Consider the following 27460-nt stretch of genomic DNA (forward strand, 5'->3'; position numbering starts at 1 on the left):
GCACTTGGTTGCTGAGAACCGTTGCTTCCCTCCCTGGTCTGCTTGTGCCAGCTCTGGTGCGCGGTTGGGACCGCCGTTCTTGGTGTCCCCTCCCCTTGTTTGGAGCTTTAATCGGGTCAAATCGGCCTTAGGTGTGGACAGCGAGAGCCCTTTGCAGGTGGTCGCCGCACCCGACTGCCCCCGGCGACTACAACTCCCGGCAGACCCCGCGCCGCGCCCAGCGCCGCCCCCTCCCGCGCACACCCCCTTCGCCTCACTGGTCGAGTAAACGCACCAATCCGAAGGCGCCGCCGGGTCCGGCTAGCCAATGGGAAGGCTGTTGCTAACACGCCGCAGTTATTTTTAGCACGGCCGGCGCTCGCGCACCTTGCGGGTCCCTCGCCTCCGCCGCGGACCCGGCCGGCCCTCCGCTGAAGGCGGAGGCGCACAGGAGTACGGTGACAAAGTAGTCCATGGGTTCTGTGGGGCTGGGGCGCCCTCCCTGCTTCGGAGTGTTGGGGGGTTAACAGCCGCAGGCCTCGCCCCTTTGTCCCCTGAGATGAGCCTGCAACCCCCTCCCGGCCCTCCAACCCGTGTCTCCCCTCCGCCCCGTCACAGCGCCGGGGGTCCCGGGGGGTTGCAGTAAGGGGCCGGGGTTGGTCCTTCTCCTCAGGCCCTTGTGGGCGCTTCGACCCCAAACTGCCCCTCGCGCCCTTCGCGGGGCTCGGGGGTTCCAGCACCGGAGTTCTCGAAGGGTTGTGCGGGGGGCTTGTCCCCTCGGAACCCCCGAATCCCCCAGGTTCACCCTCAGCCCGGGGCCAGTCCTGCCTCGGAGCCGGGGCCCGACAGCACCAGCCCCTTCTCACCCCACCCCGGCCTGCGGTGGCGGCGGCTGCCAAGCATCCGTCGTGCGTGGAAGCGAAGAAAAGGCCGACCGGTCCCTTCCTTCCTTCCTTCCCTCCTTTCCTCCTTCCCTACCCGCTCCCCTTCCGTCCCCTCGCCGTGCCCCCCCGCCCGGGGCTAAGCCGCTTGGGGAAATCCTCAGGTCAATCCTCATCCCAGATCAAGCCCCTTCCTTCTTCCCCCGGAGTCGGGGCAGCCCTCGGTGCCAGGCGGCTGGCAGCCCTCCTCCCCCCCCACCGCTGCGGCTGCAGCACTGGAAGGGAGGGGGGGAGTGGGGGGGGGGAAAAAAAGGGAGAAAAGGGGATTTAAAGCACCCCCCGTCGACTGGGGGCTGCGGGAGGCGAGGGGGAAGTAGTCCCGGCCCGCCCTCCGCGACCGCATCACGCTGGGCGGGAGCGCGGATCCCTGCGCGGGGTTGCTAAGGGTGAAAGTTTGCCGTGAGTTGGCTCACTTGGGGCCAGGGCGCGGGCGGCTCCGGGCCGGCGGGGCGAGGCGAGGCGGCGAGAGGCGACACCGACACGACCGGTACCCGCATCCGCATCCCCACCCCCGGGCGTCCCGCACCACCTCCGGCCCGCGCCGCAGCCCCCGGGTCCGCCCCGCGGAAGAACCGCACCGCCGGGGATAACGCGAGGGAGGGGAACGGGACGGGGCAGAGACCCCCGCGCACCTCCCACGGCCTCCGAGCAGCCGCCACCAGCCGCTGGCCCTGGAGCCGAGGACGAAGTAAGTGGGGCTGGGGGTGCTTCCCTTCCACACCCTTTTCGGGCCGGGTACCCCCAGCCCGCATCCCCTTTGTGGTGATGCCGTGAAACTCTATCAGTGGGCTCGGCCTGAGGGGGCTCCTGGTCCCCGGGGGAACTGGGAGGGGGTATAATTTATCCGTCCGTGGAGCGACCGTGCGGCTGACGGCCCCGGGGGGGATTAAGGTGGCTTCGGGGGGGGAAGTCATTAGGTCGGTGGCGCTTTGCAATGCCCCAGTTCACCATTTCGTTCGGTTCCCCACCTTCATTTCAATCTGATTGGAGGGGGGGATGTGCGGCTCAGCCCCCCAAAAAGGCACCCCGGGCCTAGGAGGGGGTGGGTGCCGGGGTGTCTCCCTTCCCTCACGGCGGATCCAGCTCCGGGGATGGTGGGGGGAGAGAAAGCCGGCGACAACAAAGGCGCTGCCGGGGCTGGGCTGGGCCGGGCACCGCCGGCCTCTCTGCCGGCGGAGGGGCCGTGCCTCCCCCTGGGGAGGCGGGGGGTCCTGGCCGGGGCGCCCTTGGCGGGTACGGCCGCCCCGGGAAGGGGTCATGCGGCTGCGGGGGAGGTCGGGCCTGGGGCTTCGTGTTGGGGGGCGCCACCCCCACCCCCGGGCCTCCGGGCCTCGGGGGTCGCCGCGGTGCCCCGCCGGGTGCGTGGGGCCGGGAGCTCGCCCTTGTGTGGGTACTTCCCCCCTCCCCCGTCGAAGGGCTCTTTTGGGGTTTGCGACCCGGCGTGCCCCAAGGGGGATGGAGACGGGGCTTGTGGCCTCCTGGGCTCCGTCCCACACCCGCGGGGCGGGGTGGGGTGGGGTGAGAGCCGTGGGGTGGGAACGCACCTCCCCTGTCCCTGCCGAGAGGGAGGGGAAGGGAAGAAGGGGGGCGGCTGCCCGGCGGTCCCGAGCGCCGGGCCGCGGGGCGTGTTCCCCGCCGTGGGCAGCGGCAGGGCGCATGTGCCGTGGAAAATTTTGTGCCCTGCCCCGCTGAGCGAAGGGGCCGGGCCCGGCCGCGGAGCACGACGGGAGGTGTAGTCCGAAAGTGAAGTAGGTCGCGGGGCGGGGAGGGGGGCGAGGACTACAACTCCCAGGGTGACCGGGGGGGGGGGTGGGAGGGCTCTCCGGCCGGGTCACCAGAAATGGCCGCTCTCCCGGGGAGGGGGCGGCCGCCTCCCTCGCTTCTTCCCTCGGGTGCGTCCCCGTAGGGCCGCTCGCCTCAAGTGTGTGTGTGGGGCGCCCCTCTGCCCCCCGTGGGTGGGATTGGGCTGGAAGGGGGGGGGGGGGGGGCGCGGAATGTCCCTTGTTCAGGGCAGGTGTGGCCGGCCGTGGGACCGCAGTTCGTCGTGGCGCCCGGTCTTTTTTAAAGTCACTGGAAAGGGCGGTGGTGAGGGTGAAGCGGCGGCCAGCCGGTTCCCGGGGGCCAGACCTCCCTCAGGAGCTTGGGTGGATACTCGCAAGGTCACCCGCCATGTTTGCGTAGCGAGGAGGAGAGGGCACCGTTCCCGTGTTTGCTCTCCTCTGATGCAAGCGGTCGTTTGGCCTGTCTCCCCCAGCACGTCGCCGTGCTGGTAAACGGGGGGGATCCGAGAGGGCTCCTACAACTCCTCCGCAGAGCAGAGGAACAACCCTTTGTTCCCCGCCGGCACCTCGATGTTCTGCCCGTGGTACTGTAAGCCTTTACTTCAGAAACACCTCTCCTTACGGAAGACTTGTCAGAATACCTTTTACAATTGATATTTAGTTTTTCTTCCTTTGGAGCCGTGCTGCTTCGGCTGTTTTTTCTTATTTTATTACTATGTTATCATATTTTAGTGCAGTAGAGAGAGATCGAGGGGGTCCTACTGGAGCACGTCTTACTGTGTCAGCAACCTGAGGAGTCAGTGGTATCTCTGACTTTTTGTGCCTTCTGCAAGTATCAGCTATGTGCAGCTACCTTGGCAGCTGTTCGTATTATTAAGCTAATTAACTCATCTTTTTTTTGTCATCAGGATACAGAGTATTCCCCTTTTAGGAAGGGGGAATACTTCTTAAAGAAAAGAAAAAAGGAGACAATGATTTGTAATTGTATCTCCTCGCTTTCTTCTACAGAAGATTGATGAGGATGTGGGCTCTTCAAAGTATATTAAGGCATTTGTGTTGCAAATAGGGTGGTAACAAATTTTGACCTTTGCTCCTTTCCCGATCTGTAATTTCTGATTTCTTAATAGATTTTGGAGTTGGATTAGAATTTATCACATGAGACTAAAAGATTTACAAACTGGCTGTTTTCTTCCTCCTTATTTTGCTGGAATCCTAAGCTGTCTTCTCCCTCGGATGCCTCAAAGCCGAAGGAGCAAGAGGGCTCCATGTAATCCCCCCTTGAGGTAGTGTGGGTTGTATAAGCTCTTGTTAATATTTAGGTGTGCTCTTTCAGGGGTTTGCTTCATGCCGTTTTCTCTGGAAAAGGCTCTGTGCCACGACTCTGGCCTCCTGAAAGTGGCTTCTCTGTGCTGTTCTCTGAAAAACTCTGGTTGCTTATTTCTTTGGCATTTGTCTGTTCTTATTTGAATTTGGTCAGGTCTCAGTGACCTACTGAAAGTTGTTATACTACAGTAATTCCTTCAAGCAGGTTTCAAAGGAAAGACTTCTACCCCTCTTTCGCATCCCCTCGTTCCTGTGTTTTTTCTTGTTGTTGAGTCGAACCCAAAGGGGATTCCTTCCAGAACTGTCCACCATGTTGGTGGACTTGAGGTGTGGGATCTGCTTCTGATTACCGTCATCCTGAAGCCAAGCCTCTCTGATTTCAGACTATTACAGAAAAAGCATAGAATCCCCACACACCCCCTTTATTTATTTTTTTTAATAAAGCCTCAAAATACTTGAGGAGGTTTTAAAATTTATTTAATCCTTCTCATCCACTAAATTAGACCAAGCAAACAAGTCTGGTCAGTTTTTTCTTCCTCCTGACCTAGGCCAGCATGGATGCCTGGCTGTGCGGGTGGGAGTCCCAGTTTTTCAGGGGAATGCTGACACAGTATGTTTGTACTCTGTCCCCACCCCCAAATAATTGGCACAAGTCGTAAACAGTGGCTTGAGTGTTGTGTGAGAGAATCCCTGAAGCCCATTTTAGGAAGACGGTTGAACACGGTATGTCTGTTTGAGCAAGGTGAGGGCAGCTGAAGACAGAGCGGCCTCTGACTAAGGTGCCAATTAAAAACTGGATATTCTGCTTCCCCCTGGAGAGGCGTGGAGGCTACTGGAAGTGTGCTTCCTCTTAAAATATCTGTGGGATTTGTTTTCTTTGGATGGGTGACAGAGCACAGTGCTGACCTACCTGGGGATTTTTTTTGTACCCAGATGAACATTGTTTGCAAATCCGTGTACAATGGGAGAGTTGAGTGTTGTGGTTTTGCATTGTGCTTTTGTGGGCTCCCTCCATTTCAGAGACTTCCTCGCGAGGGAGGATTACTTCAGTCTTTGGCAAGCAAATTCAGTTTTTGTTAAGTAGGTACCTGATCCTGGCAGAGCTCATCTTCCCTCTGCGCAGGGATAAGTGATGTGAACTGTATTGGACAGACTGTTGGCATGTGTAAGTTTTGTGACCCCACGCACGTCTCCTGCCTCCCTTTCCCGCCCCCAGCTGAATTAAACTGGGATTTTAGACTTGTAGCTAGGCAGAGCCTCAGCTGGGTATGCTTCATAAGATACGTGCCTGCCAGTTAAGGGGATAGTAAACATGGGCTGGCAGCTGGTGCCTCAGCACCCTCCCTCGCTCCTTCTCGTCCCTTCTGCGCTCATGCCAGCAGGACATGGCACCCGGCACGACCACCCAGCCTCCCGGAGGAGAGGCTGGCCCTGCTGTCCTGAGCACGAGTGGGTCTCCGCACAGGCGGCTGAGCGGGTCACGAGGCTGTTCAGGTGGTGCGCTTGTGTTCTGGAGAGGCTGGTGCAGGTGAGCCGTGCTGGTAGCAGCTGAGTTGCCAGGGCACAGAGAGGCGTGTTAGATGTGCTGAAATAGCTCTGCCAGAGCAGACAGTTGGCCTGCCGGGTTTCAGCAGCGGTACTTGGCAGCGAGGTGAATATAATGTACGTGCCTGCGTGCGGGTAGTCACTACACCCTTATTTCTTCTGCAGAGGAGCAGGGAGACTCCTCCTTACTAGCATCTCTGTTTTGAGGGCCAGTAGATTTGGGGTGACTCTCCCAGAGAGCATCACTGCTTGTTAGCATTTGTGCAAACTGCTCATTCGGCTTTTGTTAATGAAAAAGCACGGCTGTTCGTCTCAACAGGTGGAGAGCTGTTGTGTTCTCTCGTCTTCATCCATCCTTTTCTCTCTTTCCGTAGGTCTGTTTGGAGCCAAATCTTGTATATGTGTGTGTCATTTTGCCTCTTTTAATACACTGCCCTGACTTGCTTGCTGCGAAAGGAGTATGCATCTGGAGATCAAAGTTGCTCTTAACTTCATCATCTCATACCTGTACAACAAGCTTCCTCGGAGGCGGGCAGACCTGTTTGGTGAGGAGCTAGAGCGCCTGCTGAAGAAGAAATATGAGGGTCACTGGTACCCGGAGAAGCCTCTGAAGGGATCTGGCTATCGCTGTGTTCATATAGGGGAGACGGTGGATCCGGTGGTGGAGCTGGCAGCCAAGCGGAGTGGGCTGGCCGTGGAGGATGTACGCGCCAACGTGCCAGAAGAGCTGAGTGTCTGGATCGACCCTTTCGAGGTCTCCTACCAGATTGGCGAGAAGGGCTCTGTTAAGGTCCTCTACCTGGATGACAGTGAGGGCTGCAGTGCCGTGGAGCTGGACAAAGAAATCAAGAGCAGCTTCAACCCCGATGCCCAGGTATTTGTCCCCATTGGTAGCCAGGACAACTCGCTGTCCAACTCTCCGTCCCCCTCCTTTGGCCAGTCGCCGAGCCCCACCTTCATCCCTCGCTCTGCCCAGCCCATCACATTCACCACTGCCACCTTTGCTGCCACGAAGTTCGGCTCTACCAAGATGAAGAAGGGTGGAGGAGCTGGAGGAGGGGGTGGCGGAGCAGGGGCTGGGCAGCAGCCGAGGATGGTCAGGTCTCCCACCACCAACCTGCTGAAGCACAAGGGCCTCTCCCTGTCTATGCACTCTCTGAACTTTGTCGGGAGCGCTGGGAGCCAAGCCCCCCAGTCGCAGCTCTCCCCCAACGCCAAGGAGTTCATTTACAGTGGCGGATCGCCAGGAGCCAGCAGTCTCTTCTTCGATGGTGTTGCCAGCGAGAGCCAGGCCAGCAGCATCCCGCCAACATCGCAGTTCAACACTGGCACAGGTGGTACCTTTGATATGGCTCAGGTCTTTGGTGGCAGCACCAACAACCTCTTCTTGGAGAAGTCTCCCTTCGTGGAAGGACTTAGCTACAACCTGAATGCCATGCAGTATCCCAGCCAGTCGTTCCAGCCTGTCGTCCTGGCCAACTGAACACAAGGAAGGAGAGTATTTTGGGGCGGGGGGGGGATGGGGGTGGGGGTGGGGGGATAAGAACAAAACAAACAAGAGGAAGATAAAAGAAAAATAGAAATATACAGAAAATATTCAAATCTTATAAATATAGCTTCTTGGGAAAAGAGAGAGCCCAGTGTTGTTGCGCTGTGCTGGCAACGCTCCTGAAGCACTGACATGTTTTTTAACTCAGTCCCTGTGCTTTTTTCCTACTCACTTTTTTACTCCTGAATTGAGTCTTGGGATTTTTTCGGTTCGTGTTCCCCCTTCGCCCAGCCCAGGACTGGTGCAAACATAGGTCACGATGCTCCTGATTCCCTGCACCAACCCCCCAGCGCTGGACACAGGGTCCTTCCACGTGGGCGTAGGGATGTCTTCTTCGTACCACCTCGCTGGAGGAGGGACAGGGAGAGGATGAGTCAGTGTCAGTGGAGGTACACACACTCTTGCGTGCTAGCCAGAAATGGGTGGGTGGGCTTGCTTTTCTGTTACTGCTCTGCGTGTAGACGGAGAGCATCTCCTGTGCCTGCGGGGGTAGACTGTTGTGCTGTTGTTACTCCAGGCCCTCCAGCCTGGGCTGGCGTCAACTGTTCTGTCTGTGTGCTGAAAAGCGCTAACTCTTCTCCTTGACCGCCTCCCGGCACGTAGCAGGGAAGGCAGAGCGTTACTGTGAAATGGTGGCTTCCTGCACCTTTCCTCATTTGCACTTCCAGCCGCGCTACAGGAGAACAGCACTTTGAACTGAGTGACTCTGGTTATCATCCCCTTCGGCGCGTGAGCGAGGGGACCTTTGCGTGCCCTCGCAGGACAGCCCTGTGGAGTAGAAACGCACCCCGCCTGTCCCTGCGGCAGGGTGAGGTGGTGCTGAGCCAGGCGGCCCTACTTGGATCCTGACCCCACTTCCCACACGTTCTCCCCAGCATCCACTGGCGATCGTCTGGGGCAGCCTCCTGGGTCTGAGTTTCTTGTTCCTGCTGTGAATTCATCATCTTGTCTCAGAGAGGGAATTCCTTCTGTTTTAGTTAGAGGCAGCACTACTTTTGAAGGAGAGAAAGGGCTATGTTGTTGAAGCTGCTCTCTTGAGTGGTAGCTTAAGGGTTTTTACTTTCATCCAGGTATACACCTGACTAAATCCTGTCTCCTACCCTTCTGGAGGAGCGGGAAGAGGTGGCTGATCTGGTGAGGAAGGGAAGCACATAGCATAAACTCATCATTCCAGCTAGATTGCGTCAGTGTGGACAGCAGCAGGCTTAGAGCAGAGTAGGGACAGGCACTCTGAAGGCAAGCGGCCATCCCAGTGGCATGAATGTACAGTGCCTCCCTGCTGCAGGGCCAGGATCTGGGAATGCCCCTGTGGCTTTCCCCAGGACAATGTGCTGCAGTCGGGTGGTAGCAGCTTCTCAGCTAGGTCGCTTCTGTGTCAGGGACTCCAAAACCCACCTTCACAGGAAGCTGGAGGAGGGCTGCTTCTTGCCCACCCAGGCAGGGTGGTGGAGGCTCTCTAGGTGGGAAGGAGGTCTCCTTGGAGGTTGTTGTGGGAGTATGGAAGCGTGCAAAGAAGAGAGATGGAGATGATGAGACTCCAGTCTTTGAAGTTTTCGGTTTAAAAGAAAAAGAAGGTTTTTGCTGCCTCCCAAACTTGAGGTTTGCTTTCCTTTTAATGATGTCTCTGGAGCACCCTCTGAAAACCACTTCTCCTGTATCTGTCAAACCACCATGCTCTTTCAAGACATCCCTGTTTCAGAGGAGATGGGCTTGAACTCATGGTTTTCCCTGCTCACTTCCCTCGAGCTGAGGTGAAGGCGCTCCAGCCCTCTTGTAGTTGTGTTGCCAATGAGCCTTTGCAGAGGTAACGGGCTGTCCCAGGGACACTGCCACTGCCCGCAGCGCTTTAAGGAGAGGTTCCAGCACACCCTTCCCCTCGCTGGGTGACTGGGGGAAGGCATGATCCTGACCTCGTCCCCAGCGTGGGTTCCCAAGCAGGCTGCTTGCCTTTGAGCTATGACCAATGCAGCCAGTGGGCGAGGAGAACGGAGCCCAGCTAGCTTCCCCCAGACAGCCCCCTGCAGCCTCAACCCTGCTGAGTTTCCAGAGATTTCCAGACTAGGGCAAGTTGCTAAGGAATGGCCAAGCTGTGGGGTTTCCCTTTTTTCTTCTGTGTCTTTAACACCACCCCCCCTGCCATGGATGTTACCACTGCCACCCCATCCTTCTCCCCGGGAGCATGCTGCTGAGTGCCAGCCCACTTGCTGCACTGGACTGAGGAGGTGCTCAGGCTGCGGGACGCAATCCAGTTGTCCCCAACCACCGTCCCCACATCTGGCAAAGCCACCTGTGAGCCACTGCCGCAGGACAGCGTTCTCTCCTCTGGCACAGGGAGGGAGGGGAGAGGTGGGGACGCCTCCCCCAGCCACCTGCTTATGTGTGTGAAGCTTTGATGCCGCTTTGCCCTGCCACACGTATTATACCTGCTTTAAAAATAGTGGTGTGAGTGGAAGGAGGAAAAGAGGAGGGACCAACCTCATTGTATCTTAAAAGGAAAAAAGCGTGCTTCAGAAACGTTCCTCCAGTGTCAGGCAGCAGTGGAAACTAACGGCCTTTTCGGGTCTTTTCTAGTCTTGGATGTAGGCGTTCAGCTTCAATTTTATTTTTTAAAAACCTGCACTAATTTACCTGGTTTCTTAGGAAGAGAAGAGAGAATTTTTTTTTTAACTTTTATTTTTTATGGGTTTGTGTTCTTTTTGTTGATGTCTGTTTGTATTGAATAATTTGCTACATTTGTAAAATGTAAGAGGTATATATAATATATGTATATTTCTAACGTAAAAAAACTGTAATTTTTTTCTTTTCAAGATTTTTTCTTAAAAAGAGGAGAGAAAAAAATATTTTTTCAGGAAAAAAACTTTAAAAAAAAAAGTGGTGAAGATTCCTTTCTCCCCAGTCAGCCTCCCTCCTTTTCCTCCCACCCCTCTCCGAGGAGTGAGTCGACAGTTGCCTTGTGGGAGAGAATGAGTGAAAGAGGACGCAAGCCTGTATGTCTCTGAGCAGAGGGTTTCTGTGTGTGCTCTGCTTTGTTTTTTTTCTGAGAAGGGGGCTGCTGAGAGGGGGAACCAGGGGGTTGCTGTCTTTTTTTTTCTTTTTTTTTTTTTTCTTTAGCGAAGGAGGAATACAATCAGAGTTTTGTATTCAGAATGTTGTGCAATATTTTGGAACGGGACATTGGTGTGTCTAGAGATTTAGTTAAAAACAAACAAAAAAAACCAACAAAAAAAAGGTTGATCAAATCTGTACAGTTTCTATTGTTCCAGATTTTTTTAAGTTTGTATTAAAAGCATGATATAATAACTGGTTGTTGTGTGGTGTGTGCTCGGTGGGGAGAGAACACTTCTGCTACGCCTGTTCCTGGGCGAGGAGGGACACGGCCACCTTCCCTGCCTGCCTTTGGATGAACCAGCCCATGGTATCTTCCTCTCTCCCGCAAAGTTGCTGTGTGTGGTGCCTTTGGCAGTGGCCGTGTTGCTTTAGGAGCAGCCCAGTGATGCCCAGGCTTGTGCAGCACAGCGAGGGCAGCTGTCTGCATGACCTCTTGTGCTGCTGAGAACAGCCACAGCATAGGAAAATGAGGCGGTGTGCCTGGCCTTCCCGGGTCTGGCTGTGATTCAGCTCCCTGAGGCGGGGGGAGAGGAGGGAGCTGGATGCTTTTGCCTTTGGCATGGGGTGCTTTGGGGGCCTTCAGTCAAGCAGCAGAGTTCCTAAAATCCCCGGCTCCTGCGGCAGCTTGCCAGAGCTGTTGCCTGTGGGGCTGGGCTGGGATCTGTCTGGTGTCGTCGGATGGCGTAGATGAAGCCTTCCCAGACAGCGGCTTCTGTGGGTTGATTTCTCTTCCCCTCTCTGCAAACCAGTTTGGGTTTATCCTGCGGTGTCTGGGATACTTGCGAAGCAAAGGAAGTCTCAAGGTGCATGTGCAGGCCTCATCCTCCCTGCTGTGAACATTCATCCAAGGTGACTTCTCATAAAATGAACTCTATCTCAGCTGAAACTAGGACACCAGGGTGGGCTTGAGGCTGGATATGAGAACCAAGCAGTGATAGTGAAGGTTTGATCTTGTTTCTCTTCTTTCTAACCTCTCATTGCTCAGCTTTAAGCAGAATTTTGTTGGAGGTTGCTGCTCCATTTTAGCAAAATGAGGTGAGATGGCTCCCCTCTGCCGAGGAAGATGCTGAAGCGCCTGTCCCACCCCATGTGTGCTGGATGGCTGTGTAACCTAGCTTCCCCAGCTCCACTGCCCTCCCGCTGCCTCCTGCTCGAGGGGTGGCTTGCAGCTCCCTGCGCCGCCTCCTTAAAAAGCTGTTGAAGGGAGCTGCTCTGAATGTACTTGAGGAAACCAAACATGAGGCTGGTGCTGGCTCCTGGCTCCCACTAGCATCCTTACCGACACCTCCTCAGCCCCTCTAGCCTGGCTCTTCCTGGAAGAGCTTGTGCTGCTTTGCCCTTGGCTTTGCAGGCCCTGGGAGTTGGGCTGCTGCTCGCGCTTGCTGTGCGCCACGTGACTGTCACACTCTGCTAAGCAACAAAACTATTTTTTCCCCTTTGTGTCTCAAACCCCTTGTAATCATTTATCTGAAGCATGCAGAAACGCTTGCCCTTAGACACATTTCTGGAAATGGAAAATCGAGGGCGAGTGTATGCCTTCCTGTTTCTTGCCTGCATTTGCTCAGCTGTGACACTCGGAGGCATGGAGCCTTTCCCTTTTTGGGCACAGGTATGCCGAGCGGTGGGTCCTGGAGTTGGTTTACAGCTGATAATCTGCACAGCCTGGCTGGGGATTAGAGAAAAGGCTTAGCAGAGCCTTGTTCTTCATGAAGTATTCGCCCCTGTGCTGTCTCAGGGAGCCTGAAGGGTGTGGAAAGGTAAAACGCCTGCCTGGAAGCAGCGTGCAAGGATGGGGATCTGCCCTCTGTCGTTGTTCAGAAAGGAAAGGAGGGGCCGGAGCACCGCGCTGGGCCGGTGCGGGTTGGTGCCTGGGTGTGGGAATATTTGCCGGGTGTTTGGGTAGTGACCGACTCAGTCCCCAGATGAGGTGCTCCAGCAAGGCACGGCAACAAGATGGGACTTGCCTCCCGAAACCTCCAAAGCAAGGGGCGTGGGGGTGTTGTTTAGACACTCGTCACAGGGGACTCCGTTATTAAGATAGAAGCTTACAACTTGAGTCACTGAGCAGGCGGGCTCCCACCTCAAAGGAGGAGACAGCTTGGGTAGAAAATGCCACACTTCAGCCTTGGCTTTTCAGTCTGTGACAGCAGCAGTTTCTGACACGAATTGGGCTGTTCGGGGAGAGTGAGGGGGCTGGCGCCCGGAGAAGAGCCTTATGCAAGCGTGAAAAGCCGTCTGTAAGGCAGCCATGCCCTGGACTGTGTTTTAAATACAGGCCCAGCAAAACAGCCTGAGTTTGCTCCAGCAGGAGAGCATTTCCCACTGCCCCAGAGCCTCCGGGAGACTTGGAATTATTGGGATTGAATAACACATGTCACAGGCGCCGCCAACAGCGGGTGCCTCCCCACACTCCGGCACTTGCCTATGTGCCAGGACCAAGAGGTGGAAAAACACTGCTGGTGGGGGGGCTGAGACCCGCAGAGTCCTTGGCGTCCCCGAGGAGCGCTCCTGCCAATGCCACCTGCTCCCCGCTCACGTGGCTGCAGCCCCGGGTGCTGCCCATGGCCCCGGAGGGTGCGAAGGGCAAGGCTGACACCATGGTCGCGGAGGGATGGCCAGGTCTTCCCACCCCGTGTGCGTCCTCCGCCAGAACGCAGGCGCTAGCCCAGAGGCAGGCTGTGGCCAAGGTTAGCTGTCTCCCAAACCTTGTGCTTTTTCCTTCGCTTTCTATGGCCGGGCTCCAATTCAAACACAGTTGGGAACATGCTCGCCCCAGCCCTTGCAGAGCTGTTCTTCCACTGTCTGCCCTCCACCGCCACCTGCGTTGTCACCTCCAGAAACCTGGTCTGCTTTTTACAAAGCTGCTGAAGAGTGAAGCTTTCTTCCCCCCAGCCCCAAGATGCCTCGGTGAAGGCTAAGCCCCAGCCGGCACGCATGGTGCTTTTGAGTCATACCGGTCAGTGAAGGGCCAATTTATGTGACGGCCAATTTGTGTGTCGTCATTGCCAGCGGCAAAAGTGACTCCAGCATGGTAAGTGTGTGTGCCAGGGAGGGACACGTGATTTTTTTTCCCTAAGAAGCCCCCAGAGGCGCAGCAGCAGGTTAGGAAAAGGAGGTCTCTGCGAAGGAGGTTCAGGGTCAAATTTTGCCACTTTGCCTTGAGTGGGGGCAGGGAATGGGGCAGGTGTAAGCATGGGGGGATGTCGCTCCCTCTTTGGCAAATGCTGAGGAGGCAAGTGTGGTCCCCATGTTATTCTGCAGTTGCTGAGACCTAGTTGAGGGGGCTTTTTTGCTTATTTCTGTTGGCCTTGCACAGTCTGCCACACTGCCGATGCAGCCTGACTGCTGAAGGAAGCAGATCCCCAGGAGGGAGCATGTCCCTCCCACTTGGCAGGGTGTTTCCACCAAGGACAAAGTTTTCCTTCGAGTGATTCAGCCAGAAACTGCTTGCAGAAGGTGCAGCTGGGCTTTCATCAGAAAAAAAAAATTAAACCCAAAATAATCCACACAAGGTGATGTGCACAGAGGGCAGCAGGACATGCTTCTTCCATGGGCCTCACTTTGCCCTCAGATCTTGGCAAACTCACACAAGGGCCAAGTCCAGCTTCCTTCGCAACAGGCGCTTTTGCATTCCCTATTCTTCCTGCGGTCAGGTTTGGCATCAACACATACTGCTCTGGGCTCCTGCAGAGGCCCGAGCCACGTCACAGCAGGCCCTGGGCACCTTCCCAAAAAAACCTACCAAAGCTGACCTCTGGCCCTGCCTCTGCCCAGCATCGCTGTGCAGCACGCAGCTGCAGCCAGGAGGACACACCAATGTCACCCATGGAGCCTGGTGCCCGCTGAAGCGGTGGTGCTTGCACAATGCACAGGGCAACTGAAGGGTTGTGGGCATGCAGGGAAACTGCATGCAGGGAAACAAGAGAGACCTCATCTAGGGGACTGCCAGAGTCTGCATCATTTTTGGGGCAGACTGGCAGCATGGCAGAGAATGTGGCAGAAAGGAGCAGCAGAGGTGTCTGAAAGACCATGAACACAAGCCAGGGAAGGACTAAGGAACAGAGGGAGGGAGGACAGCACCCTCGAGACACCCGAGGTGCTCACACACAGGTGTGAACATGGCAGGGAGGCCGGAACTCCCCTCTTCCCTTCACCACTCAGTGAAATGCTGCGTGTTCCTGATGACCCAACATGGGCGGCAGCTGCGTCGGCCTCCTTCCCGCCTGGCGCAGCCCAGCGTGACCTCCCTGTCTCCACCTGGCTCCCTGCTTGTCACACTCTCACGCGTGATCATCCTCTGACTCCCTCTGGGCTGGTCCTGACACGGTGGTTCCTCCCTGGGGACACGACCAGTTCTCCCAGGGCGCCTGTGAGTCACAGCACTGTCATTGCCTCCAGCACAGACGTGGAGACGCTGAGGCTTGGGAGGAGCCGTGGCTTCACTGTGCTCATGGGGAGCATGAGCGCCGGGCCCGACACCCATCCGCCTCTGCTGCTGCCTCACATTGACCCCGTCAGCACTAGGAGCTGCCCCAAGTGGGAAAGGAGATGATACAGAGGGACGGGATGGAGACACGCTGGGAAGGACAGCTTATCCCTTGCAGCCATGCCATTGCCAGCCATCCACCAAAGAAGGGAAAGGACTTGACAAACCTGGGCGAAAATAGCATCCAAAAAAATAAACCCAGAAAGGGCGCAGGTGGGCTGTGATGCCCCAAGGCAGAGCCGAAGGTGCTGCTGAGGACAGCCGTCTCGCTGCGTAAGCAGTCGCTGTTGGGCAGGGCATTGAACGCTATAACCTACAGCCTAAGCGCTAACACATCAGCACATGGAACCACAAATTGCTGATTTTTGGAAACATAAGCAAAGAAATGTTCTTGGTGTCTGTTGTTGGGCACCACTGAAAAGAGTCCAGTCCCATCCTCTTGACACTTGCCCTTCAGATATTTATAAGTATTGCTAAGATACTCCATCAAAGTCATATTAGACGAGTATTTATTGCAGGAGAAAGCCACTGACCACATTTCTTTGTCATACAGAACTTCAGCACACAGGTGACAGGACAGCTGAGATTTTCCTACTTTATATTTTTAAGGAAAAACTCCAGGCTTCCTCATGTGCACCTTAAAATGCTACAAAAGGACCTGAGTCCATCCATCCTTGGCCCCAGTGTTTTATATTGTGGGGTGCCTGAGACTGAAGCACTGACTCCTCTGAGTGCATGGAGTAACTGCTGAGAGCTGCTGCGGGGACCTGTGGGTCTTCCAAGCACCACTGGATGGATCTCTGCCCCTGTCACCGAGCTTGCCTGGAAAGCAGGATGAACTGGTTGAACAAGGTTGTCTGAGGACCACAACACCGATCTGCAAAGCACTGCTAGGAAGTGGAGGTCTGTGTTAGTAACTGTGTGCTGACCCTTCCCTTGCCTGGCCAGTAGAGCCTCATAGTCAAGAACTGGTTGGGGCTGGACATCTTCCTTTAACATACCTGGAGTGTCCTGCAAAGTTGCACAAGTGTCTTCCCCAGAGCTGCTCTCCCCACATAGGGCTGCAACAACTGGTGGGAGCTGCCTGTTACCATGAGGAAGCCACAAAATCAAGACCACAGCACCCCACTGGAGAAGCCCCATGTCACCTCAGTGGTGTGGCAAAGTTTCTCATGAAAGGTTGAAGGTGCCTTTCGGCCTCCACAGCCTGGGAGGTAAAAGGTGGGGGCCGCTGTGTCTGCCTGGTTGAAAAAACCCCACTGATTTTATCCAGCGTGACCTCAACAGAATGGGGTACAGGAAGCTGGCTATGATCTCACAAAAAAAAAACCAAAAACAAACCCAAACAAAAAAAAAAAAAACAACAACAACAAAAACCCCAACCAAACCAACCCAGATCCCCAGGTATTTCTCTGTGATGCAACTCTGTTGAGGACAGTACAATTAGCAAGGAGACCCCTATTTACTTCACTGTCTTTAATTTTTTCCTCCTCTCCCTGCAAGGTCTGCAGACAGAAAAGTTTCCATCGCAGGCTCTGCCACTGCCCTGCCAGCTGGATGCACAGAGGGCTCTTCCTTTCCTCCTGTGCCTGGCGAGGGTGTTGGCCACTCTCTTCTTCACCTGAAGATGTTGGTGGAGGATTTAGTAACTGCTGCTCCTGGAGGGAGCCATGTTTCCTCCTGGAGGCAATCATCACTTGGCAGGATCTTACTCATCTTGTGGTGGCAGTGGCTGGCTTTCCAGGCTCTGCCACCGGCAAAGCAGGCTGCAGGGCCATGGCTCTTCACCTCTCAACCACTCAAAAGCCACCTGCCCTGGGGCACAGCCGGCTTCGCTCCTATCTGGATCTTGTCCTGCCGAAGCATTTGCTTGTGCTGGGTGAATGCTGGCCTCTTCACACCTTGCCAAGCAGAGCAGGCTGGGCCTCAGGGAGTTAAATGGTCACGCTGGCCCGCAGCTGAGTCTGTCTGCTCTCCCCTGCGGATGCTCTTCACCAAGCAGACTAGAAAGGAAGGTGAACGGGTAGAACTGCATCGCTATAATGTTTGCCATTACATACACCTGCTGCAGAGGCTGTAGGAAGACCCCTAGAGGATGGAAGGGTTTCCCAGCTCTCTGACTATAAGACCAGCTAATGCCACCATGGGTGCTGGTATTCCTCAGGTGGGAATACATCCCTGCTGGGAATTTGGGAAGTGTCCTTCTCTGGAACCCAAGCCTTCTCGTCTCCCTTGTCACTGTCTCCCTTCCTCCAATGGATTATTTTTCCTAAATGCTGTGGTCTGATCCAGGGAGCAAACAGCAGCCAGCAGCAGGGTGCAAGGGAGAGTTCTGCCCCAGTGAGCAGCCATATCTCTCCCCATAGTACATTTGCCTCCTGCTGGACCCATCCCCCCGTGCCATTCACCTGTGATCGGGTGATTCCCCTTTTTTGCCCCTCCGCAGCTCCTCCTGGTCTTTTTCACTTCCCACACATGCCCTGCCTGACTGGCAATGGCTGCCCTCCACGCAGCAAAACAGCATTTGCAAAAGTATCTGCACGGCATGTAGCTGCGGGAGCTTGTCACTGCATTGTAGCGCAGGGGTCTTCAAGCAGAGAGAGAGCGCTGGCTGCACACTGGCACATCTTGGAGCAGTTGGCTTGGCTGGCAGAGGCGTCCCAGCTCTGTTAGCGCTGCTGCAATTGCCCGATTAGTAGTTCAGGTGTTGCCACAGTCTTTGGCTACAGCCCAAGAGCTAATGACAGAGCAGGTGGCAGATGCAAGGATTGCAGAAGCATGGCTGGAGATGAGGGGAGCTTTATTCTGAGCAGCTTGTTGAGACCAGTCTCTGTTGACCAGCTGGGACGATGGGTTTTGCAAGGTGGATTTTTGTTTCTGGAAGTCTCCAAAACGCCCTTCAGCCTTTGAAGGATGCTGCAGCTGCATTTGGCTCAGCCACCCCTCCCACAATGTCCAAAATTATGCTGGCATTACTGGGGTGACCATTCCCATGACCAGTGGTTTACAGCAGGAGGAAAACTCATTAAACCCTAGAGGTGTTTAATTAGAAGCAAAGTGGCTATGGGGCATTGACACACTCTGCATGTTGAGGCAATATGATGATAGAGGGGCATAAATGTCATTGTCTGATGAAAGACAGCTTTGTCTTGCTGAACTCCTGCACTGTGCCTACCACAAATAGCCTGAGGCACTTGGGAACTACTGACCCCAAAGCAAACCTATGGAGGGAAGCTGGGAGCGAGGAGAGGAAAGGCTGAAGAGCGGCAGTGGAAACTGTAGAAGTGTACGGGCAGCGCAGCAAAGAATGTGCAAGCTGACACACAGCAAGAGCTTGAGGAGATTTTTCCAAGCAGGTTGAAGAACTGGTTAAAAAGAGGCTTAGAGCTATGACCAAAGAAGCTGTTGATGCAGTTTGGCTCTCACTGTGCTTACAGAAGCAGGAGTTTGTATATTCTTTGGAGGCAAACAGGATTATGTCAAACTACCTAATGCCATCATTCGGTTCGCTTACTAATGGAAGCATTGAGTACGGGATAATTGCTCAAGCCAAATGGGAGGCGGGTTTTTGTGATCACCACGCTGTGTTATCTATGAGTACAAACTGCTCCTGCAGCGCTCTGTATAAAGCAGTATAGATGCAGCTCTGCTTGCTTATCCACACAGAGGGGTCGGGGCACACGGACCCTCTGAATCTTCTCTGTCCCATGCTATTGTCGCCGCTGTCCTTCCCCAGGGTCTGCTTCTGCTTCTGTTGTGCTCAATATCAGAGTTGACCTCAGTGGGAGCATTGTGGGCCCTTGGGTGTCAGCCCCCAAGCGGGCTGCAAAGAAAAGGAGTCAAAAGGTCTTCTTTTGGATCTGTGTCCACTATGTTGATGCTTTTTCCCCTGATGGCTCCAAAAGCACCTTCAAGACCACCCATTGCTGCTGAAATACAGCCCCATCTGGAAAAGAGCTGTGTGCCAGGGAGTGTCAGGGCAGCCATTTTGTACTAATAACACTAATTTTGTACTAATACCATGTTGCGGTAGGGAAGACAGAAATGACTAATTAAAACATTGGGGAGATAGTTAAGTCATGAGAGCATTACTCAAACGCAATTTAGCTGGGACGCTGCAATTCACAGCTCTGCTATTACAAAAATACCACAGGACTTAATTTGCCAGACATCACCGTCAAAGTAGCAGGTTATCATCCCACCTGAAAGCAGCTCCAAGCTACCCACCACCCAGCCCAGGCGCCGGTTGAGAGCCATCCACAGAGCATAGCCCTGGCTCCCAAGTGGTCGATGCCATTCCCAGCAACCGTAATTTTTATTGGCCTAATACCAGGCAAGGGCAAGATGTCTCAGCTTGCAAAGAGGATTGTAGCTGATTGTAGCCTTGCTCAAGGTCAGGATAACACTATCATCAGTGGGAAGCAGAATCCCAAAGCCCTACCGTTCCGCATGTAAATAGTTCTTCATGCCCTGTATCATTTTGCAAATGCAAAAAATGATACATCTGTCCTGATGCCTCTCCAGATGCTCTAATGAAGAAGATGATGAAGAAACTACTTCACAGTGAAGGGAGAGACTCAAGGGAACAGTTTGGTGCTTGTTAGCTAGTGGCCAGGCCAGGCTCAAAGTGAACTCTAGAGAGTCCCTGAGTGCGTCCCATCACTGCAGTGACGGTCCCAAGGTGTGCAGGGGCCTGTGGCACATGGACTTCAGGCAGCGGAGAGAAGACATGCAACAAACATCAGCCTCTACGGGCCTGATGTAGCTCAAGTGAAGAGCTGGTGCATGAAGCACATGTTTTTAGCAGCTACAATCCCTCCCCTGCTGTGTCAGTCCCTGCTTTTACAGCTGTAGCAACAAGTAGCGGAGGTCTAGCATAGTGGAGCTGCCTGGGAGGGGGGTTGAGCAGCAGATGGACTTGGAGCCCACAGTCTTGGGTAGAAATGGTGTTTGGGGCTGTAATGTGGCTCGTATGAGTTGGAGGGCTCCTTTACTGGCAGCTCCAGCACTGCTTTGGCTCGTGGCCACCACTGCTTGGTGAATGAAGGGGGGGAGAGAAGAGGCAGTGGGGGCGAGAGGGAAAAGGACAAGGAAAAGGACAGAGCAAAAGAAATGCGAAGATCAAAGTCTAGCCAAGAGAAGAATTAAGCATAGAAAGCAAAGGCGATGGAAGGAGGGAAAATCAAGGAGCAACACAAAGGGAGAGATGGAAGAGACAGCAGCCCTCCAACAGGCCAGAAAAGGGAGGCAGGAAGGAGAGGACAACAGTTTCCATACCTGGCACATTTCTCTCCTGCTGTTTCTATCTTGGAAAGGATGAGCCTGGCTTTTTCCCCTTTTTTTTGCTTAATGTGCAATTAGCACAAATACTTTCCCTGATAACTTTTATGATGCTTTGAAGCTAAATGATGTATGTTACAGGAGAGAAAAGTGATCCTGTGTGGGCTGAAGGAGGCATCGCACCCCTGTGGGAAGACCCTCCCTGAGAGGTTAATGCGCAAGAGGCAGCAGAAGCAGCCAGGCTCTGGGGAAGGGCTCTTTCAGTTGCAGGAGGCCTGGCCCAAAGGAAGGGAAAGTTGTGGACACATCGTGGCAGCTCAGTGCCCTGCAACCAGTGAGAGCTGCCCTGTGCTTTTGCTGCCCCAGACTGGGAGGTCGCAGGATCTTCCCCTGTCCTGGGCCAGAGAAAATCACTTTCACAAGGAAACACAGCTGAGTTCTGTCTAGCTGGCCTGCACGTGTTCCCCTCACAAAACTCTGCTCTGCTCTTTCAGCTCCTCACTGCTGACTGCCAATGTGGACGTCACGCTCATCAGTGACACCTCCTTTTCTGTATGCTAGAAATGCCCAGTCTCACCTCATCTTGGCCAGCAGCAATGCCTCAAACCTCCTGCCAGGGCATGAGGTGAAGGGCGGGCAGTTGTTACCACCTCACCGCAGTGGGGCAGGACAGGGTGGCTGTGGTGAGGCTCAGCCTAAGCATGGTGTGTGCCCAGGACCTCAGCTGGTGCCAGCAGGATGCAGGGGGAGCATGAGCTTCCCTGAGCCTGGGCTCATTCATAGCCAGCGGCCTCACAGCGGGTCCGGCTGAGTGATGCAGAGCCAGGAAGGACATACACTGGGACTTACTCATGGCTCTGGGATGTCAGTCCTAATGGAAAACAGCAGGGATTAGTTAGAATATGCCATAAATATTTACTAGCTAAGACATCCATTTCCCCAACAGTTGTTAAAAGTCCATGGCTGCCTGAAGTTTCAGGGTTGGATTCCAGCTCCTGCTCCAGCACCAGGAGAACCTGAGTATCGTGCCAGAGCCATCCCAGTGGCTCCGGGTTATGCCTCCAGTGCAGCAGGTTGCTGTGTAGCTGCCAAACCAGCCCCAGGCCTGCCGAGCCCCCAGGCGACAACACGGTCACCTCTTGTGAAGCACGGTTGGTTTGTGGTTATGGAAATAGCTCGGCGTTGTTTGATCCCGGGCTGAGCTGCGTTGTTCTCCCCACCGAGAGGGGGACAGGGGGAGCTGCGGAGAAATGCCGAGGTTTCCCTTTGCTTGGGGAGAAGCTGACCAGGGCTCAGCATTTCTCTCAGCATCCAGCCCTCTGCGTGTAAACTCTGGAGTCCGACTGCGCTTTCCTTCTCAGCCTGCACAGCACAGGCACGTGGCTAGCACTCAGAAGACACACTTTAAATAACCACACCACAATGACTCATGCCTTACCCAAGGCAGTCTGGCTGCTGGCATATAAAGCATGAAAGCCGGTGATCTTTGGAAGAAGAGAAGATCCTACAGCGAACAGACATATGGCTCAGTTCCTGGCCAGAAGGTGGGAGGAGTGGAAGGGTTTCTAGATGAGATAGGCTGGGAGGCTGAGGCTCGCAGGCGCAGAGCGGCGGCCTCCCCAGTGCTGCCCAGCTCTGTCCTCCTGACCTGCCACCACATGTGCTGCCCCTTGCCTCTGGAATTTCCCCGAGTTAGCAGTTTTCAGAGCTGGGGCGGCTTGGGGAGGTAGGGAAAAGGCATGTGGGAGCAGTGCCCAAGCCCAAGCGTGGCTGACATGGGGCGGGGGGGGGTATGTGTGATGTGGAGCACTCTTTTGCCCTTTGCAGCATTTGGCCTATAGCACCAAGGAGGCAGACAAGAATAAACAGTCCTGACAGATCTGATGGACCTTCACCTTTCCCTCAGGCATTCAAGTCATACTCCATTTCCTCAGCCCCCACCGGTCCCAGCACTGCCCTTCTTTCCCTGCCCCTTCTCAAATGCTCCCCATCCACTGCCCCCCACTTCCCCGCCAGCTCCCCTCAGCACTGTCCCTCCCTCCACTGCCTGCCCCTCTCCTCCTCCCCAGATCCATCCTCCCACACCTCCTGCTCTCCCCTTCCCAGTTTCTAAGCTTCTTGGGGAGCTGCTCTGCACCCCCTTTCCTCCCCCACTTCCCAGTCACATCTCTGCACCTCTCCTCCGCCACCACCTGTGGCCACATCTTCCCCTCTGGCAAACAGTCACCCCTCAGCAGCAGCTCAGCAGCTCCCACCTGCTTTCTGCCCGTGGCCCATACCAAAAGGCCAGCCTTCACCTTTGGACTGCGCCCCACTCTCCCTCACCTCCTCCCCAGCCCACGGCTGTGGCTGGGTTGCCCCTGCCAGCCATGCAAGCTGCTCTCTCCAGCCCAGAGGCTGTTTCCACGGCCCAGGAGCTGCTCATTGGCTTTGGCAGGGCAGCATAAATGTCACATCCCTGCCTGTTCCCAGCCTGAAGCGATGGCCGTGTGTGTCCCATTACGTAAGGCATAGTGTGTATGGGAGCTGGGAGGCCTCGGGCTCACTTATGCACTGTGAGTGACAGCTGCAAAAATGAGATGAGGACTATTTTTAAATCTCCACCCTCCCTCCTTCTCTAGCTCCTCTCCGCAGCCCCAGCCAAGCTGTGTGGATGTCCAGAGCCGGCCCCATGGGGGCAACTGGTGTTGCCGGGCTCTGCCCAGCCGGTCCTGAGCAAGGCTTTGTACTGCCACAGAGGGACATGCAGTGCCTCAGCACAGGGCTGGGGGTATCTGGATGACACATCCTCTTCCAGCCCTCCTTGCCCATCAACAGTCCCCTGACATCCTCTCCAGCACCTCTCACAGCCCTCCTTGCCAGCGGGCCCCGCAGTGCCCTTTTCCTCCCCACAGCCTCTCCCTGTAATTTTAGAAAGGTCATTCCCTCCTCCTCGAGCTGCAGGGTTGTCGCAATTCCTTGGAGCAGAGCGGAAGGGACCCCAAGGGGTGGGATGGGGGTGGGGAAACCTACCTTCTCATGCAGAAACATGATACTCTACCACCACCCTGTCCCCCAGAGAGAGGGCACGAGACAGATGGTCTGGAGCAGGGGACTGCGTAAGGTCTTGTCTCCCACTGAACGCTGCCGGCACGGGGACTGGCAGGGGAGAGGCAAGCTGGGAGAGGAGCTGGCTAAGAGAGAGCTGGTGTCGGTCACAGGAAAAGGAGAGGTGTCAAAACTGGCAGTGTTTTGCCCCAGAATGCTCAAGCCGGAGCAATGGAAGAAGACAGGGAGTGGGTGGCTGCTGCCTGTGCGCTGTTACTGAATAAAGAGACTCAGTTCAAGGATATGCCCACCAAAGAATTTTCTGGAGAGACTAACAAGTATGAGGTACCACTTCTCTTGGCATTGTAGATGTTGCTCTAGACAACCCTTCTGAGGAAGGACGGAGCTGACCTGCAGCAGGTACAGAGCAGGCTTGGGAGCGGCCATTGTGAGTGTGCAGCTTGTTTAATCTAAAACAGGAGAGGCTGAGGGCGGACAGGATCCATGCATCATAAATGCATTCTAGGGCAAAAGACTAATATGTACTCCTAGAAGCTCATCTGGATCACAAATATATTTAGGCTTAAAATTAGAAAGAAGTTCCTAGCCAGCTATGGTATAAACTTCTGCGACAGCCTGTCAGGCTGGAAGGTGGGCAGAAGAAGCCTGATTTGGTAAGAGAGGCAGCCGGCTGGTAGTCATTGCATGGCAGGAGAGGAGGGAGCCAGAAGAAGCCATACACATGTCTGAAATAAAGCTTGCACTCATGTCCCCAAGCTGGTCCCCAGAGGGATAGGTACAGAGCTGAAACCTCAATGTGTTGCATCCTCTTTAGGGTATGTTACTAATCTTCTGCTTCAGGGTCCTCCCCGATCCTTGAAGATGCAAAGAAGAGGTCACCTCTTTTCCTTCTGGGTTTTTAGGAAATTCTTTCATTTCCTTAATCTCTATAACCTCTCTGGCCAGGGCTAGCCACAGGGCTGGGGTGAGGCAGGGAGGAGGAACAGGGCCACTCCTGCTGCTTTTAGTCATGTTTTGGGTGTGTTGGTTTGCCTTGCTCACAGGCTCAAGACAGGCTGTAAGGCCAGGGAGGCATTTCCCTTGGCCTTGGTGTGCTGGGGTGACCTGGGGAGCTGGAACTGTTTTTCATTGTGGAACCAGTGCCCTTATGGGACTCCTTGGCTGCCTTTTCCCTGTTACAGGAGCTTGGGGACACTAGGGACACCTTTGCTCTCTCTCCCACTTGTTCTCTCTGCTGTGTTCTTATCTTTAGGCTTCTGTGGAGCTTCACCATGGGAAGTGAGGGGGTGCCTTCAGGATGAGGTGGTCAGGCCATTCCCTGGATGGTCCCTACGTGTCTGGACTTGGGCCCTACGCTATGGTGTGTGCAGGTCAGAAGAACAGGACTCAACATCCCAGGCCTACATTTCCATGTGGTGTGGAGACCACATTGCCATGACCAGGGTGCCAGCCATTTTTGCCTGCTCTGGGTCCTCCTCAGTACCAGGGGCAGCTGGGCAGAGCTGTCCTGAAGTGAGAGGTTTGATGAGGGCGCCGGTGGGGTCAGTTCAGGAGCCTGCAGGGAGCTGTCAGAGGACAGCAGGTCCCTCAGCAGGAGGGTTAAGCCTCTCATCTCTTAGAGGTTATTTCCAGGCCATGACTCTGTCACACCCAAGCCCCTCAGCCGATCCTCACTGCTCTCCCCGCCGCCACCGCAGAGGTCTCCCGCTTTCCCGTCGGGCTGCAGGAGCCGGCAGGGGGCCGTGCCTAGGGCCGGGCCGGAGGAGGGGTGCCGGCTCTCCCCGGCCGTGAGGCGGGAAGGGCGCTGCCGCAGCGCCACCTCGCGGCGCCCGTTGGAAGGGCCCGGCCCAGCCGCCATTTGGGGCTGCCCGGGGCAGGGGGGCCGCAGGGCGTTCGCTTCCCGGTGGCTGCTCGCCAGGCTGGCAAAAGCCCTGCTGCGGCTACAAAGACGGCGGCCGAGCTCGCCCGGCGGCGCGGCGCGGCGCTGCCTGCGCCTCCTTCCAGAGTCAAGCCGGGCCACAGCGAGTGGGCACTGGCAGCGCCCCTCTTGCACCGCCTGCCAGCCACCGCACATTTCTGCGGAGCTCGGTTTAGGGGTTGAGGCTAGGATTAACCGGGGAGGGAAATGCAAAGAGTTTGCATGTCCCCCCTTTCCCCACGAGCAGGGCTGCATGTCGTGCACACATACTCTGAAGCCTCAAGACACCAGGGTCTCCAAGCGGAGGGGGGGTGTGTGTGTGCTACATGCCCCTCTATGAGCTGTTGCAAGCAAACATACAGCCATGCCATGGCTGCACAGACCGGAGAGATGGTCCCCAGCTCCTGCAACCATAGCTTTTCACCATGCCCATAGTTGTTTTGATCCCCCAGCACTCAAAGGCAGCATAAACACAAAATAAACTTTCCTCAAAATCATAGGCGCTGCAAACAATCTAGCCTTCCAGCAGCACTGCTCAAATGAGCACCCCAGCCACTGGGAGGTTTGGGGTGGGGGAAGAGAGCAGTAGGTCCAGCCTGCCACACTCCGGCAGCACAGCCCCAACCTGAGGGTGGTGGCTGGTGCCTTGGCCACCATGATCCCTCCTCTCCCAAGCAGCAGCAGCCAGGGACCCTCTCCAGGCCTGGCACTCCCCACCAAGGCTCTGATGGAGGCTGGCTTTCTGCCCAAGCATAACACTGCCCCCAAAATGGCAGCACACCACAACAACAAGATATTCATCCCTTCTCAGGGACCATTTTGGGTCAGCAGGCCTTGGTAGTCCAAGTAGTGAGATCTCCTTGTGGTGAAGCTACTTGTAGGTCATGTGTTTTCCACTCTGTGAATGTCCCTGATCTCACAGAATCTGATGAGGCTTGTGCTGCATGAGGCAGTGAGCATACGTGATAGCTCCTCATTGCTGAGAAGCAATGTGCAGCAAGTCCCCAAACCTCATGTCCTGCAGTAGGCCTGCAGTCTTGTAGCTTGGTGAAGACAACCTTACCTTCAGGATGAGAAGGATTGGAAACGGTGCCTCTTCCTGGGCTGCAACAGTGTCCCAAGCAGGAGCAGGACACAGGAGCACCCATTGCTTGCTGGATTGGGGCAGTATGTGAACCTAGGAGAATGTGAAGAGTCTACTTCTCCTCAAATTATCTATTTTACAATTATAGATATATATTTATAGATATATACATTTACACATATAAAGCCTTAGGAGCAAATAAGCAGCCAGCAGGGTAAAATGAATGCATTGGCTGCCTGATGACAGAGTGAAGCTGGCTGAAGCAGCTGCTGTTTGGGAGCCACAGGCAACCTTCTCAAGCATGCGTGGGTTGAGAAGCACTGCGGCACAGGGTGTACCACATAACAAAGTCCGGAGTGGCCCAGTGCAGGTGCATTACCTATTGCCATCATGCTGCCACCATGGAACATGCACAGGGATCTGGCTCAAAGGCTCACTGCTCCAGGGCTCAGCCACATGCTGAGCCTGCTCTTGCAAGCTGTAAGTTAATTGCGGGATTAAAGCATTCAAGAGCCAGTTTTGACCATAAACTTGTGATCAAGCACAAGAGGGAAAAGGTACTTGAACTCACTTCTTACCATGTCTGGAATGCTGCCAGCACCTTTCCTCTCCACATAGCTACCTCCCAAGCCAGCCTCTTCTGCTGCCTCCACTTTCCAGAGGGGAGGAAGGCTGGTCCCATGTTGCCCCTTTTGCACCTAAACCGCTAACTTCTGGCTTGACTACCTCACAGTCAGTTTGCTCCCAATTTCCTTCCACTGCTGTCTCACTCCTCAGAAGCCTGCTCAGGTCGCATGTGCAGCACAGATCTCCCTTCCCACCTTGCCTCCCAGTATCACCGGCTGGACAACTGGGGCAGGACAGAAGACAGACTCTTGCTCCAAGGCACCTACACAAGAGCATCTCCAACCCCTCTCCCCCTTTCAGGGCAGGCAAGGGGCTCCAGTGTCATACTGTAGGCAGAAGTTGTGCTGGCTGGTGGGTCTGATATAGGCACAAGGTCTTCCGCAAGGTTTCACCCACATCCATGAGCTCCATACTCCCACCCTATTGCAGGTCCTGCTACTTCCCCAGCACCTCCCAGCTTTGCACATCAGCAGAGGTGTTATCCTGCCCTTCAGTCACCTCCATTCTTTCTTGCTTGAACTCACACAGGGCTATGATGCTATGGGATGCCTGAAGGGGAATCCAGGGCCAAGTGGAAGTCAAAGCCACTTTGGCAGCCTGGTCACCCCACAGATTTAGCCTCTCAAAGCCCAACAGTCTTCCCAGCTGTAAGTAAATTGTGTCACTTGTAAGACAGACACATAAGTCACTTAAAATGTTTTCTAAGTGGCCATGTCTAGTCAACCACCACAACCAACAGCAAGCAAAATCCCTGAAGAGCTTGGTGGATGCAGCTCTTGCACATTTCTCAA

The 27460-nt window shown here is 55.1% G+C and overlaps 1 protein-coding gene across 2 annotated transcripts; it reads left to right on the forward strand.

Moving 5' to 3' along the window:
• Nucleotides 1–1280: 1280 nt before the first annotated feature.
• On the forward strand, nt 1281–10418 carry TOB2 (transducer of ERBB2, 2). Of its 2 annotated transcripts, none has more exons than XM_064453464.1 (2): nt 1281–1608; nt 5944–10418. In XM_064453464.1, the coding sequence occupies exon 2, from the start codon at nt 6030–6032 to the stop codon at nt 7050–7052; it is 1023 nt and encodes a 340-aa protein (XP_064309534.1). In that variant the 5' UTR covers nt 1281–1608; nt 5944–6029; the 3' UTR covers nt 7053–10418. The 2 variants fall into 2 exon arrangements, with proteins under 2 accessions (XP_064309534.1, XP_064309544.1); XM_064453474.1 differs by lacking the exon at nt 1281–1608 and adding an exon at nt 2722–2812.
• The last annotated feature ends 17042 nt before the right edge of the window (nt 10419–27460 follow it).

This window comes from Phalacrocorax carbo, chromosome 1 (genome assembly GCF_963921805.1).
Source record: "Phalacrocorax carbo chromosome 1, bPhaCar2.1, whole genome shotgun sequence".
Classification (NCBI taxonomy): domain Eukaryota; kingdom Metazoa; phylum Chordata; class Aves; order Suliformes; family Phalacrocoracidae; genus Phalacrocorax; species Phalacrocorax carbo.